General features: G+C 43.2%; 1 protein-coding gene across 1 annotated transcript in view; it reads right to left on the reverse strand.

Annotated features, from left to right (window-relative positions):
• LOC108573543 (storkhead-box protein 2-like) overlaps positions 1-15,054 on the reverse strand; it is a gene marked incomplete at its 5' end in the record, with an annotated part of 36,163 nt that extends 21,109 nt beyond the window's left edge. Inside the window, 2 exons of the mRNA XM_017936005.1 lie at positions 14,385-14,501; positions 14,703-15,054. Coding sequence (XP_017791494.1) covers positions 14,385-14,501; positions 14,703-15,054 — 469 coding nt within the window. The remainder of the gene's footprint in view (positions 1-14,384; positions 14,502-14,702) is intronic.
• Between the last annotated feature and the right edge of the window lie 445 nt (positions 15,055-15,499).

Below are 15,499 nucleotides of genomic sequence, written 5' to 3' on the forward strand. Positions count from 1 at the left end.
CGTAAAGTAACGACAGAATTCTGGCCCCGTTATTAATAACCAGCCTCTCGTATTCCTTTCGTGTTAAACGCCTGCTAAACGATATATATCTCTCTCTTTCTCTCTCTCTCTCTACCTGTGTGCATATAACCATGTTTAACCTGCGCCTCTCAACTTTGTTCGCGATCACGTCGAAGGCGCTAGCATGAGTGATTGGATCGCGTGAACACGCGTTTTAATTAGGAAATCGTTTCTCTTCGCTCGTTACTCTGTGTTCGTACCTATTTATATACGATCTATCTGTACGGTGAAATTTCGAGACGAAATTTAAGAGGGTTTCCGTTCAAAGCTAACTCGAAACCTCTCGTCGCGTGTTGCAATCGGTTTTACGCAATTCGCTCGGAGCTCGTATTAGCCGAGCATCGATAGGAACATTTCGCGTACAGGTTTTAATGATATTTAAACGACGTCGATTTTCACCATGCGAATTAGCACAAGTTGAGACCTAACGTTTGGAAATTGTCAAAGGTGCGACTCGTCGCGGCACCATCGAGCCATTACCTGGAAACTAAACGTCGTCGTCGTCGTCGTCGTCGGTACAGACTTTGATTTTTCTCATTGTACAATTCAATCGCTTCGATCGCGGAAAGTGAAATCGACGTTGTCGGGGCAGGTTCAAGTTTCTGTCCGGCGTTCGACGGACCCGCTTGTACGCTCTCGTGTCTCACAACCGGACGCGGCCGGCCACGCGATCATCGCTCGTGTCACCGTTATTACGCTAGAACAAGTAGAAAGTGTCGATAAAAAAGAAAAGACAAAAAGATCTTCCTTAGACCTCTTTTTCTACGGAGGATTTTTCGGGACCATTTTTGCGAACTTTCTCCGTTCATTAGCAGGGATAAAATATAAATTTGAGATAGTCTCTACTTGGGATACGCGATCGGAGAGGTTTGATTATTGCGACTTAACAAGCAATTCCCCTGGTGTGAATTGGTCCCACGTGGTAAATTGGACATTATAGAGTGGGCGATGATGCGCGTCATCAATCACATCGCGCACATTCACGCCGTCTGTCATGCTTTCTTGATATTAGCCTACATATGGCATTAATGGGTCTTGCCCGGATCTGTACGAGCCCCGAAGACACGTTTTACCAATCTTCTGCCACGCCTCTCTCACCACTCTATGGACAGGTTACTGTACACGCCTCGTGTAATTATGTCCCTTGTTGTGGTCACACCACGAAAGAATTACGTCGGGAAGTTATGAATTACGTTTCGTTTATGGACAATACAGCGCGCACGGCCTTTGATGTCAACGTCCTCGATTCTCCGCCGTCGTTTTCCTGCATTTTCGTTAATCGCCGAATCGATCGGCGTTCACCTTTGAATTTTCACAATAGTCGAATTAACGATACTTAGTTCGCGGAGATTTGCGAATCTCGTGGTATTTTTCCGCGAGCCCGGATCTCACCGAAATAGCTTCTTTTTTATCGTGTCTCGGTTGAAATGTCATCCGGTTGTTTTCGAATACCGAGATATGCTAATATCGTCCTCTCCACGCGTTCAAATCACCGGGAGCCATTAAACGATGATATTTAGTGGGCAGTCGTGACATTTATACCGGCAGGTTCTGCGAATTTCCAAGTTTTTTTAAATCCTGTTACGCGGACGAGTCGCAATAAGCGGATCAAGAGGTCCGTGCTAATTCAGAGAGCAGCTGTGACGTCTCCCGTTCGACATTTTTACGGCGTACGCCCTCGCGCACGCTCGCTTGCGAAAGAACGAGAAGCTTGGACTTCTCTCGGGGGGGACTTAGACGTGGATTTGTGGAAACGGCAATTTCGCAATTACGAAATTTCACGAGTCGGCGACGTAACCACTGGTTAAAAATACCTTTTGTCGTGGCCCGTGATATCCTCTTTTTCTCTCTCCGCGTTTTTTCCACCATCCTCGTCCGTCGTTTCTTACTTTGAAACAAGCCACTCGACTTAAAGGACATCACACGGGTGAAAGCAAGACATGGAAATCCACTTGGAGCCGCCTTCTGTGCGCCACGAGTGCCGCCAAGAATACTTCTGCCCGATCTTCAGACATTCAAGGACGCAACTATGCAAACAGGTGTTTGCCAGCGGAGCGAGGAAAGTTTGCTCGCGACCTTGTCGAGTATCGCTCAAGATTTTCCTCGATTCGGTGCTGTACTAGGAAGAAAGTCTCTCTCGATCGAAACTTTCCAATTTTCTCTCGAATTTCGCAGGATGAAAAACGAAAAAAGAGCATTCGCCGCCACATATACACGCTCTTTCGACGGTGTTACATCACGGCAGGTGATAAAACTAGAATTGCGTAACTATTTTCAGAATTTGTTCTTCGATTGTCACGTAGGTGTTACTCAGATCCTCGAAATACATCTCCGTGTGTGGTTGTATATGAGAGTGAATGGCTTCTCAAGTGTACTGAATAATGTATCCAGATGAGAGGACATTGAAACGGCCATCGAGAGAGTCTGAACAAGCGAGAGTTCACGTAGAGAGAGTAGTGAGAGAGCGTGTAGCATAAATTGCATCTCGGAGCAAACCGGAGCAATTGTTCTATTTGTAATTGTTCTATCGTCGCTGTATATTATATTTAATACGTATTATCCCGTAATGAGCCTGTTTATTGCTCCGATCTATAGTTAGATATATCTCTCCGGTGGAATATATTCATCGTGTAATTTACGTCAAATTGCCGTATATCACACCGGTGTTTGACGATTGGGTCGCTCTTAAGTCAAACGAACGATGAAAGGCGGCAGCAGCGGAACGTAACGCTGGATACAATGCCAGGAGAAATTCCTAAATGATCCCGTGTGTATAGATATAGGTGTATCTGGTGGAGTGGTCGAGTCTCCGTGGAAGTGAAATGCAGATATTTTATCGGCAAATATCGTACAGGCGTTTAAAGTAATAAAATCTATGGAGACGAGGGAAGATCGGGAAGATCCACGAAGGAGATTGAACCGGTGATCTATGGCCGGTCGCGAATCGATGCCACGGGGAGAGACGAGTCGGAAGGCAATTGTGGATTCGCGATTAAAATCTTTATACCCGATCGGACATTGTTTCGTGGCACGGTGACAAGCAACTCTGATCCAAGCTGCTCCACCGATTCCTCTATGGAACAATGAAATACATTAGAGAAACGGAATATTGTTTTACAAGCACGATCGACCAGCGAGATTAAACGCGCGTTTCACGACAATTTTATGCATACATACATACGCCCTGTGTACGTATACGTGAGCTCGTATGATCGAAATTACGTTTAGATTCCCCCGGTTCGACGTTTAATCAGAATTCGTCTGTGTGTATTTTTTTTTCGTTTTTTTTTTCATCGAAACACCCTATCCACGTCTGGCTAACGTGCAACAGTTTGATTGTTCCTGTCCGGTGAAACGAGGTTTAATCAAATTTCCGGCGGACAACCGGTGAATTGCGTCGCTCGATCCTATTTTTCCCGTCAGATTCTCGCGGCGTGGCAATTCGCTGGCTGTTGTAAAAGCGTTTGAAAAGCGCGTGGCGGGGAGGACAAGCAATTATTCGGTTCAGTCGGATGAAAAACACGCGGCACGGAATCACGGGACGAAAATTAAACGGGCCGGTTTCTACGATTTTCGCGTTGGATTCACGCCAAACTGTTAGCCTAGATTCTCGTGTGAATACGTTGCGAAATCATGCAAAATGGGTGCCACGTCAGCTGGATTTATTGGAACGGTTTCTTTTCTTTTCTTTTCTTTCTTTCTTTCGTTCAAAGTGAAATAACGAGGCTAACTAACGTTTCACGCGCGCGTGACGCGTCGAATTTAGAAACTCGCCCGTGGAAGATGCGCAACCAGATACGAATCGCGGATCCACGATCTAAATGGGTGTACGCGAGCAACGCCTCGGGTGGTGCAGGTCAGTATCGGCAAACGAGAAGCCGGCCAGAAGTTATACTGGCAGGCTTATGAATAACAAATATCCATTGCGCGGGCAAAGTCGTGCAGGATCCACGTGTATGTGTGCACACCGATCGTGGTATCCATGGGAACTGGATCGTTCCGGCTACGTACGCGTCTTTCTCCTCTCTCGTATGTACCTTCTCGAACGAGAAATATGTTTCCTCTTGGAGCAGCCAGTGGTATCCTTTGACAAGTCGACCCTTTAATATCTGCTTCGTGAAAATTTCTTCGTCAGCTCTTCTTTATCGTTCTTGTCTTTTTTTTTCTCAAATTTTGAAATTGAAAGTGATCTCTCAATTTTAATTTTGGAATTTAGCAGAATTCGAGAAATTGATCCTCTTATTCTCAGATTCGTCGATTAGGTTTCAGCGGTTCTAGATTCGAAACGAAGGTAGGATGCAGAAAGTAAGAATTGAACGTTCTTAAAATGTGATAAAAATTCGACAGTCTAATGTAGGTTTAAAGAAACATTTCTCGAACGACACCAATTACACAGACGATTGTACCAGAGAACGAACCGGACGGAATTCGAAAGGTTTTTACCGAATGCATGGTCTTTTGCATTGCGTCACGAATAATTGGTACGATTCCACGGTGGAAAGTGGTGTTTTCGTGAGCATAGGCGGTTTCCGTGGAACTCGTATTGTTCCTGTTGGTTCACGACGTTGTACGGCTCGATACGTGAAACGTGATTGCCGACAATCAGAGCACCGTTAACGAGGGTACTGTTTTGGAAAATTTGTATGAATATCGGGTCGTACCTTTTGAAAGTGCACTTTCACTCTCTCCAATTACGAATCCGCTGGAAACCTGAATCGGTGCATAGATCTTCTCGTGCATTTTCATCCTGGCTGGTGTTTCGTTTAAATACGCAAACATTTACGTCGCGCTGAGCCAAGCCATCCGGTATACTGGGTGTCGTTTATGACGCGAAATCGAGTGGTCTCGAACATCGTACACAGCTTTCTACTATAATTCATCTTAAATGGCGACCGATTATCCGTTCGAAAACCCGTACCGTTTATTCAATGTTTTATACAATTTACGATTCTACCGGCGAGCTTCTGAGAAAGCTTCTGACCTGAATAACACGTTTGAAAAAAAGTCGAGAAATTTCAACGTATTAAATATTACTCGCGAGTAAATCACAAGGAGAAGATATTACTTGGAAGTATAGTAGTATTAAGTTGATGTAAATTCATTTCGAAGAATTGTTGGAATCGTTCGATGCAAACGTTTCCACAAAACATAGGAAATTCCCAGACACCCAGTACGCCGGTATCCGAGCCTCCGCAAGGCCGTCTATGCACGACACTCTTGTGAAGATTGCCGATTCTCGTTAAGATGCAACGATAACAGTCAACGTGGTCTCGAAAGTAAACGGACGTTGTTATACTCACATAAGATAAACCAGCACTCTTTGCATCATGTTCCTCTCGACAAACGAGACCTTATCCTTCTCTTCTTATTAAGCACACTCTGGCCGACGTGCCCAGATTTCTGTCCGCCGGTATTTATGCGTCTAACACGGTAAAAGTAAAAGGCCCATTTATTACAAATCTGTTACGATAAACAATCAGGTGAAAACTTTAACGGTGGAAAATAATTGGTCGCGTGCTCTCTTCTATAGGATCAAACCATCTCTAAATCCTCTCTTCCTTTCCCTCTGTCTCTCTTTATCGTTCGAGTCGTTGTTTAAGCGTATATTTCGTCTGGTCGATCGTGACGGAAATAGATGATCGCGATCACGCCGCCGCCGCCGCGGTTTCTGCCGCAGAAAAATCTAGCTGAAAATTTTTTCCACCAAAGAACAAGTTTTTACCACGACACAAGGCCGCATCATCATGCTCGGAGGAGCACGAAAGCTTATTCGAACGGAGTTTTGCCTGTGAGTCGAACCACGCGATGTTCCGCGATAACCGAGAGTTTCCCTTTCGCAGACAGAATGCCTCTTCCTTTTTCTCGTTGACCGAACCGCGGGCCTCCTGCACTGTAATTTTCCACTCGTTTTCTCCGCGCATCGACGATCATTACCCTGGCTACGGTATCGAATCCGATCGACTACATTCTCGTGAGATTCTCGTGAGTTTGAATTTCGAGAGAACGAGAGAGAGAGAGAGAGAGGATATACCAGGCAGATCGACTTCCTCAGGGCTAGGTTATAGCACGCGTCTGATTCTGAGCGGACCTTAAATCGTCCCCTGCTAGGGACGAGTTTCACGACGGTTCGAGGAACGCTGATTGCGATTTATACCACGCTGGCGGATTGTATTTCACGCTGTTTGATCTTGAATCCGGCTGATTAGGTGTCAACTCCTTCCTAGCCAGGCTATATTCGTAAGACACGCCTAGCGTTAAAATAAACCACGAACAAACGAGTGCGCGCGTGAATGGTGTTTCTGATATATTCTGATGAGAGAATCGTGTAGCTGAATAAATATATCGAGGACGTTCTTTGTGGTTCGCTCGGTGAATGGTGAGATTGTTTAAAAGGTAGGAAATACGAAAAGTTGTAGCCTTCTCGCGTGTATAAATCGCGTTGTTGGTTTTATTCTTTCTCTCGGCTCCTGAAATATACAAAATGCACGGTGGATGCTCGTGTAGCTTTATCAAGTGCAACAGGCACTGAATAAATCCCACAAAAGAAGCCACCGGTTTATTCTTGTGTGTCCGTTGCGGTAAACGCATTACCCTTCGTCGAGAATAATCAAATAAAGGCCTGCTTGCCACGACTGGCGTCATCGCCGCGAACCGACGCGACGCTTGCAAACAAACGTGTGAGAAAACGTTGCTCCCAGTGAGCACCGAGGAATTTAGAGCCACCGGGGGAGTAGAAGAGGTTGATTTACATTTATTATTAATCCAAATTGCGGGGTGAGAAACTCGGCCGGCCCTTAAATTAGATTGTGGCAATAAAAGTTACCCCTCGTTGCAAGCATCTCTCGCAGCACGTAAGCGGCTCGAGTCGTTTCGCCCAGGCGCATAGTAAATCGTCACGATGGAGAAAATAAAATTTCCACGTTGTACATGTCTTCGTTTTATCCCTTTTCTCTCTCCTCCCATGATTTTACACGGAGTATATTGTGCCTCGACGAACCGGCAGGCTAGCAATTACGTTTAATGAATTACACGAGCTCACGTCCATTTAGATACAGCAATTAGACTCAACTAATTTTCTCGATATCGTCGAACGAGAGAAAATTGGAGGATTTATTCGTTTCGTCGTTGCGAATCTTTATTATCGAAAGCACTCTCGGCGATAGTTCAATTAAGCCCGGACGGAACAATTAAAGTACGAATTTTCTCACGTCGTCGAAACGATCAGTTCTCTAAAGTGCAGTTTTTTTTCCCCCCCTTACGAACCGTCGACACCTTGACCCAGCCGATCAATTGCAACGTGGCTGGAGTACCTATTACAGGATTAGACGATGGTGTACGCCTGTGGTGGGCGTGCCCTAAGGAGATGTTGGATTAATTTATTAGCCGACGCAATTATCCGTTACTCAATGCAGCCTCCTGTGTACAAATGGCGCGTACAGCTCGACGTCCAGTCATCAATAGCGTATAACTCGATGTTGATTTAAAGGCTGGCTATAGTGTAAAGCCTGGCACGACGAGAGGTGTTTGCTACCGGTCTTAAATAATCGTTTAATTACGATCTTATTATGCGGTGTTACGCTCGACTCGCGTTCAAAACCTAATCTCTATACTCGAAGCTCGAAGATTTCACCGGCGGGAGAGGATGATTACGCGGAAACTGCGGTAAAGTAACGTTTCTCCACGGCGAATGATACGAATAACTACCACGTGATTATAGGTATCGAGCGAGTACAGTTAGTGTAATTTCAATTAGGTAGTTCGTAGCGAACGTGTAACGTTTGAAATTGGCGATATATGTATATAGAGGTGAATCGATTTTCTAATCTCTGTTAGTTCTAACGCAATTTTTCTCGATAAAAAAATTAAACAGAACACCATTGACGTGAAAGTATACAGAGTATCTAAGATTATAAACGAAATTACACCGCAAATCTGTCGTTTCCTCTATTCGTAACGGTGATCGTTCTCTAGCGAGAGACGTAGTAGCGTTCCTACTATGGAGACGGAGACATCGATGCGCGCATAGGCGAGCATCTACGCCTGTAGCGTTACGAGCTATTAGCGCAATCATCGCAGTGGCTCGTTGTTATTGCAAAGACGATCCATCGACGTGGCTGATAGTAAGACGGTGTATATATACGCGTTTCTATCCCACCAGCGGCGTCATCAGTTCAATTGTCACTGGTGGTTAGAGATGGTGAGAAAGCAGCTGCCATTCGACAGGAAGTTGTCACTCGAAAACGCCATGGGCCAGCCTGATGGGCCGCATAAACATTTACACCGCGGCAAATAGATAGCTACTTGTGTCACGGCTTCTTTATCTCTCTCTCTGTTATTTTATTCGTGTATAAGGCCGGTTGCCGGCGGAAGAATCAAACACGAGGGAACCGTGGGACCTGTTCCAGCCACTCTCTGCTCCTGGACCAAGTCTTACGGGTGAGCAGCCGTTACTGCTCGTACTAATGGCGATTTACATGAGCGTCCCACGGGGCCCTCGCTCGAGAGTGGCAGAACAAATAAATACGCGGCTAGAAACGATTTGATACACGTGGATCGCGAGTGATCCACGGCCTCGAGTCTGCATAACTTGCCGCATTGTGAACGCGTATAGGTGCATACCTGTTTCGTTGAACGCACGCTGGTGCAACGGTGACGTATGCGCGTCCAATGCGCACGAGAGTATGCATCGAACACGCAAAATGTCTCCCCTTCGGCGTTTATTTATCCGTTCGTTTTCGAGATGCAATCAATTAGCGGCCTCGCCAAGCCCAACGTTGGAACGCGATACACTTTCGGAGCGGCTCTAAATTTTCCGGACACGTCGGTTGCGTGTTTAGTCTGGTCTAACAGGTTCAACGTTTATTTCATAGACAACTGCGCCTTTCTTCGGCTGGGTAAACTTTGTTTTCACCGTTTCGGAGTGAAATTCAATGGAAATCAAAGGGTTAGTTAGAAGTTAGTTAGAAAGGGTTACTTTGTTTTCGTGGATTGATCTGATATTTGGTAACGACGTTTCGTGAACGCGTCACTCGTGTCACTCCCTCGTCTTAATCTCCTCTTCCAACTGCAATTCTTTCACACGATCGTAAGCCTCTCGTTTGATTACCGTAATCATCTTGCTCGTATTGACAGAGAAGTATACGAGGGTACGAGATCGAATCGAGTGTAATTTCGCGAGGTAGACGTGGAGCAAGTGTCCGTCAAATTGACGAAAGAGTCTCACATGAAGGGGGATTTTTGTTAGAATCCTATTACGAACGTTCTTAACGATTTCAATCATCGTAGATATTCTTGTAAATAATTTGCACGATTTCTCAAGGAATTCTCCAAGTAATTCCTCCATATTCTCGTAGAAATTCTGCGTTACACACAAACTATCTTTACTCCAGTTTACCAGTTTCCCCTTTAATTGAAAGCTGACTTATTTTTCGATTCATAAAATCCATCAAAATTCATGGCGAGTCCACTTTTACCCACCGCAGTTAATTCCCCAGGGTCGAACTAATTGCACCGTGTACCAACGTGTCCGTTAATCCTCCTTAAAAAAAGAACGGAAAAGAGAAGAAAAAACAAGGCATGCGTAGAGCATGACCAACAGCAGCAAGTACGGTCGTTCTTTCCGGCACGACGTATGAATTATCTCTTCGGTCTAACGAGCCCCCTTATCTGGTCAGGGTATTAACTTGTCCGCATTAGCATCTGGAATTCTCATTGGAAACGATCCACGTGGCTGGGGACCTCGAAACAAGTATCTATCAGCATAATGCTTGCTCTATCCCCTGGTTCTATCGATATATCTCAGGGAGGAATGCGCCAATTCCGGCGAGTGGTGAAGCGGATCGAATGAGATCCCGCGAACGCGAGCATATCGCGCGCGGCTGGCTCCATTCTGGAACTCATAAACCACTTTCCAAGTCGTGCTCTTGTGCCGCTCATTGTTGCACGATAACGGAGACCTCTTTTTCCACGTGTCCAACAGCCCGTCGTGTATGCTAATGCAGGCAAGGATACCGCGTCTAAAATTTATGGCGAATCAGACGCCATTTTCCCCCGGCTCGGTGGTGTATAGAAGCTTTCCGGAAGCATTGGCCGGGCGTGAAAGTACAAGTGCGTCTGTCGCCGTGTTTCATTGTCGCGTGCACGCGTATAGCTGGAACGAAAAGCGTGTTGCAACCGTCCATTACGTTCTACAGCCACGCTTTTCACCCGATAAAAGTGATAATTGATCGTTCAGATAACGAAATAACAACCTTGATCACGGTTGCGCTTGTGGATAGTCAAGTAGAGAAAGAGAGGGGAGGATTGAGAGAGAGAGAAAAAAAAGATTATAGAGAGACCGTGCATCGGGGTAATTGGTTAATTTCGATCTCACGTTCTCCAACTGAACGTTCCTCTTTTTTTTCTCTCTCTCTCCCTGTCTCGATCTTTTTCTATGCTTCACGAAGACGATGAATTATTAAAATTACGACTTTCACGAGACGACGATAGAGCAGCCTGCTCGACCGAGCATACGTGACTCTCCGTAACGCTGATACAGTGGATCGGATACAGCTACCGTAGGAAACGGAGCCGTGTCTCGTCGTGGAACGGTGTCGATGATGGTACACACCGGGAATTAGATTTCCGTGAAGTAGACGGGTTTCGTTCCTTCGAAGATTCATCGAATTACTTGACCAAGCAGAAAAAAGCAAAAAACGAAGTAAAGAAAGGTAAATAAAAATTAATAAAAGAAGTATCTACTCTCTAGAAATCTTTCCTTGCATCATAAACATTACATAAAAGTAAATCGAGCAACGCGTCTTATATCCTAATTAACCAGTATAAAGTAGTCCACCTTGTCGCAGAGTGAAACGTTTCTACTAAATCAACCTGCAATCTTTCCACTAGCCTTATCAATGAATAATAGCCGTTCCACGACGACCTTTAATAGAACGTACACCTTTAAATACGTCGCTTCAAAGTCGGATTATCAGCAGGCCACCTAAATCGTCGATATATCGTCCGGTGAAAATTATTCATGGAAACGCGCTAGGTTGTCGCGCTCGTTTATCCGATAGTGGTGCAGGCTTAATCAATTGCCCCGGAATGCATCCAACCACGCAACCAGCTTCCAGGGCTGATTTATCGGCACCCGATGTTGCTGCCGTTGCTGCTCCTGCTGTCCACCGTGTGGATTTCAGTTGAGAGGAGACGGGGGCCGGGGTGTAAGAGAGGATAGCATTTCTAGCGTTGGCATGATCCAACAACGTTCCCCTTTCGCTCTGGGTAGGAAACGATAGGGGGAGAGACGGTTTGGAGAGAGAGAGAGGGATTGGACGTGGGCTACAATTGCCTCGTTCTCGTATGGCTTTGACAGGACAGGTTCATATAACTTGGTTCCATGGCCTGGCCAACCACCGGTATATTTATCGGCCGGTTATCGGTACGCACGTTCCGAGACTCTCTCGGTATGATCGAACGTGCCGGACAATGTTGACGCTTTTATGATTGAACGGCCTTTGCAGAGGCTGGTGGATACTTGTAAAGCCGCTGGCCAACCTGGAAAGAAGTTAGCCTTGCTGAGGTTGATTGCGCCCGCGGTTGAACGAACAGGATCGAGGAGAGAGTCGCGAACAGGAGGATTCCTAGTGTAAATTCACTGCACGGGAATGTTAAGTTCGTTTTGGTCTCAACTTTTAGGCAAGACCTTTGTAAATCGTACTTTTGTCGTTCGTGGTAGAGATTAGGAGTGAATTTCGAGTAGATTTAGAGGTACTTAAGTGTTGGCAGATGAAGCTGGGTCAGATGTGACCCGGAGCTGCTTCTCGTCCCACAATTAAGGGCTGATTTGAGAGTTTCTAAGTTGGGAAATTTCTTACGATTTTTCTTATTTTTACTTGTGAATCAAATTTCATGTACATTTTATGGAATTTGAAGAAAGGTTTTTATCTCGATCCTTATCCACAACTTTATGAATTTCTTCTTCACCTTGTACGTTTTGTTCGTTCTCGAAGTGTGGTCAAAGAAAAAGTGGCATCGAATTTTATCGCTATATACACCAAATAAAGAGGAACTTGTACAAGATAAGCCGTGAGAAACAAAGCTCCTCTTCACAGATCCTACTCCATCCTATCACACTTCCAGTGACAAGCGTCGTCAACGTCGACGAAAGAAGGGAAATAGAGAGATCGGATTAAGCTTGCTCCAGCTCACGTACGACAGACCAATTATGTTACTCGCGTGAAACTCGCTCGCTGCTTCCTCCGCGTACGTTACGGAGAAATCTGGAATTTATCGAGCGCATTATCATAATACTCTCTTCAATTTCGAGCAGGAATAGCGAGAGAATAGTCGAACGTCTCTCAACCAAGCCGTCCTTTTCCAATCCTCGGCGCCTTTTTACGCCGTTCGAAAGACCCTCTGAATTTCCCACACGAACGATCACACTCCTCCAGATAAAACGTTCGATCGTCTGAAAGATTTGTTCGACCACTTCGCTGGCGGTCTTCCAAACGAATCCTCTTTGACTATGCGCGTAATACCACGCGTGAAAGGACGGGGAAAAATTGGAGGCTTGAAAAGATGCGGTGTTACAGAGGGAGTGCGGTTTGGAGTCGTAATTTTGTCGAACTGCCTCGTAAAAATAAGGTCACACGGCGCTGGCTCGGATAATATTAAGCGAGCTCCTACGCCGGCGAGCGTGGATATGCGCATGCATTAGCATAAGCCTGGTATGCGAGATAGTCACGCGTAGGCGTGTATAGATACGAGTCGGCCGGGTGTAAAAAACCTGGAAAGAGAGTAAAAAGAATGCAGACTGAGGGAGGGGCGGCGGAGAGAAAGGAGGAACGCGACAACGACGACAATGTGCGGGGAGGAAAAAATATGTCACGAAGAATGAAGGCACGCGGTTAGTGTCAGCTAGCGCGATGTTTCGCCGAGACACGCGTGGCTGCTGAGTCGTGTGCTGGTTAGGCATGTTGAAGTTTCGAGCGGGGGACGTGTGGACGAGATACGAGATACAGCGGATGATCAAATTATGATCAGATGAAAAAATGGTATTTTCAGCGATGTTGTAACTTCAACGATAGTAAAGTATACCCTCTTTTTCTGTTTGTACAGTTGGGGTCGTTAATTTCCGGCCGGTTTTAGAACGGTATAACTTTTTTAAAATTCGACCTAACGACTTGAGTTTTGTACTTAACTTGAGTGAAAAATTTTTGGAAAAAGTTGCAATTTGTGGGAATCGCGAAGAAAACTGTAAAGGTCGTTGTTTACAACTTTTTTATCCGAGCTTGTTGTGAAAATTTGAAACATACGATTTGTATCTTCTAACTTCTCAAGTCATTTGGTTCAATTTCAGAGAAGTTACACTGTTCTAAAAATGGCCGGAAATTAATGACCGCAATTGTATATATGTATATATTAATTTCTTCGGTCGCAACATTAACTCTGTTGCATTCGAATAATTATTGCATTTTAACAAGATACATCAAACAAATATCTAAGTAATCTATTGTTTTTATAAAATTCTTTTATCGTGTAACACTTACTAAAATATCTAAAATTTCAAACAAAAATTAATCGAATAATTTTAGCATATGCTTTGTGCTTTGCGCTTGGAATAAAAAAGATAAAAGGTTTAAGAATTAAAAGATTATTTATAGAAGATGACAGAGATAATTATACCAATATAAAGTATTACAAAATGTTATAATAACATTAAAATTAAAATTCTTAGTTCAATCAAAAATATAAAATGTGTATAATATTGCATACTAAGTGCATCACTATTTTCCGAACTCCACGTGCTGGATCAAAAATAGATCGTACGAACTTCGTAAAAGAGGTATAAGACCAACAAAAAAAATATACTGAATTAATTGATTTGTTTACGGTAATGAAAATTTTTAAAAACAAAATATGAAGAAGGCACATTTTCTAACTTGTGTTTATACATTCTGCATTACAGAAAAAGTATTATTTGAACATATAATTAATATTGAGTATAGTATAGGAAGATAGAGTATATTAAAGAGCTTTCCAAAATACTATGGTATGAACATACCTTTGACAAGAAACGAGTAACATACATTCATATCTTTTGAAATCATGGTATGCCTAACAGTATTTGCACAATCTTAAATAATTATGAACATACGTGCAAATATGGCGTTATATTAACTGAAAGTGAAAAATGTTTATAAACATTTTTTCACAGCAAACAAAACTTATTTTGCATGATAAAGATAATCTGTTAATTATTGAAATAGGTTGAAGCTTAGTTGAGCAAAGTTAATCACAAATCAGCTGCGATTAAGATGCAATTATAACGTAGAATCAACAGGTTTCCATGATATAAGTATAACTTTGTTTTGCTTCGCTCTCTTTAGCAACGCACAAATTGTGAGCTTTGCACTTATCATGATGATTCACAATTTCAAGTCTAAAATTACCATTCCCTGCAGCAAATGAAGTCCGTATTTCAGGTATTGAATCACTCCACTTCCTACAGTATTTACAAAACATCAGATTTGATCTTTTATCATACCGAAGCCAAGAATACATATCCAACCAACCAATTTTGAATCTACCAGTTTTTCTACTTTGAGAAATAGAGCGTTGCGAAATATTGCATAAAGTTGATTGAAGTACTGACATACTATGCTGTGGATTCATAATTATTGACCTGTATAGATCATTGTTATTGTAAGACTTTTTAGCATTTATGTTGCTTTCTGACAGTGAACTGAGTAGAGAATTTAATTCTGCGCTATTGCTTTTGGACAAATTTGATTTCAAAGACATAGATTGATTTTTCAAAGGTTTGTAAGAATTTTCGTAACGATCGGATGTAGTTCCTGACATATTGATAGACAGAGAACCTCCAGCCATGATAGTGCTTTCGCAAGAAACTTGTATCACAGCGGGATCTGGTTGATTTTGGGTCATGTTCTGTACATCCATAGTTTCGTCACTCTTCCCATGTCTTTGAACTTCCCACTCCACACTAGTCTGTCAACAGAGAAGGAAAGGATATGTGTTTAATCAACACATCTTTGATTTTGTCTTTTAGCATATAAGAAGCCAATTTTGTATCTCTATTTAGACATCCCTTCCTTCCCATGTTTCATTGGACTGAGTAGTTGTAGGAAAATAGTAGAAAATCATTAATTTGGGAACAGTAACGAAACTTCATATATTTGCCATATTCTGCTTGATACATCGCATGATTTTATGGATAGCTTAGAAGCTATGCGTGAAAAATTAATTTAATAAAATAGATTAATTATAAAATGCAACAGCAAAATAAAAGAATAACATGCTGAAATAAAAGCAGTATATAACACAAATATAATTAAATGAATATACATTAATATTAAAATTTACATCATACTAAAACTATACTTTTAATTGTCACAAATTCTAAAAACTAAAGTTGCTTAAATGATAACTAATT

This window comes from Habropoda laboriosa, unplaced genomic scaffold, assembly GCF_001263275.1.
Source record: "Habropoda laboriosa isolate 0110345459 unplaced genomic scaffold, ASM126327v1 scaffold148, whole genome shotgun sequence".
Lineage (NCBI taxonomy): Eukaryota > Metazoa > Arthropoda > Insecta > Hymenoptera > Apidae > Habropoda > Habropoda laboriosa.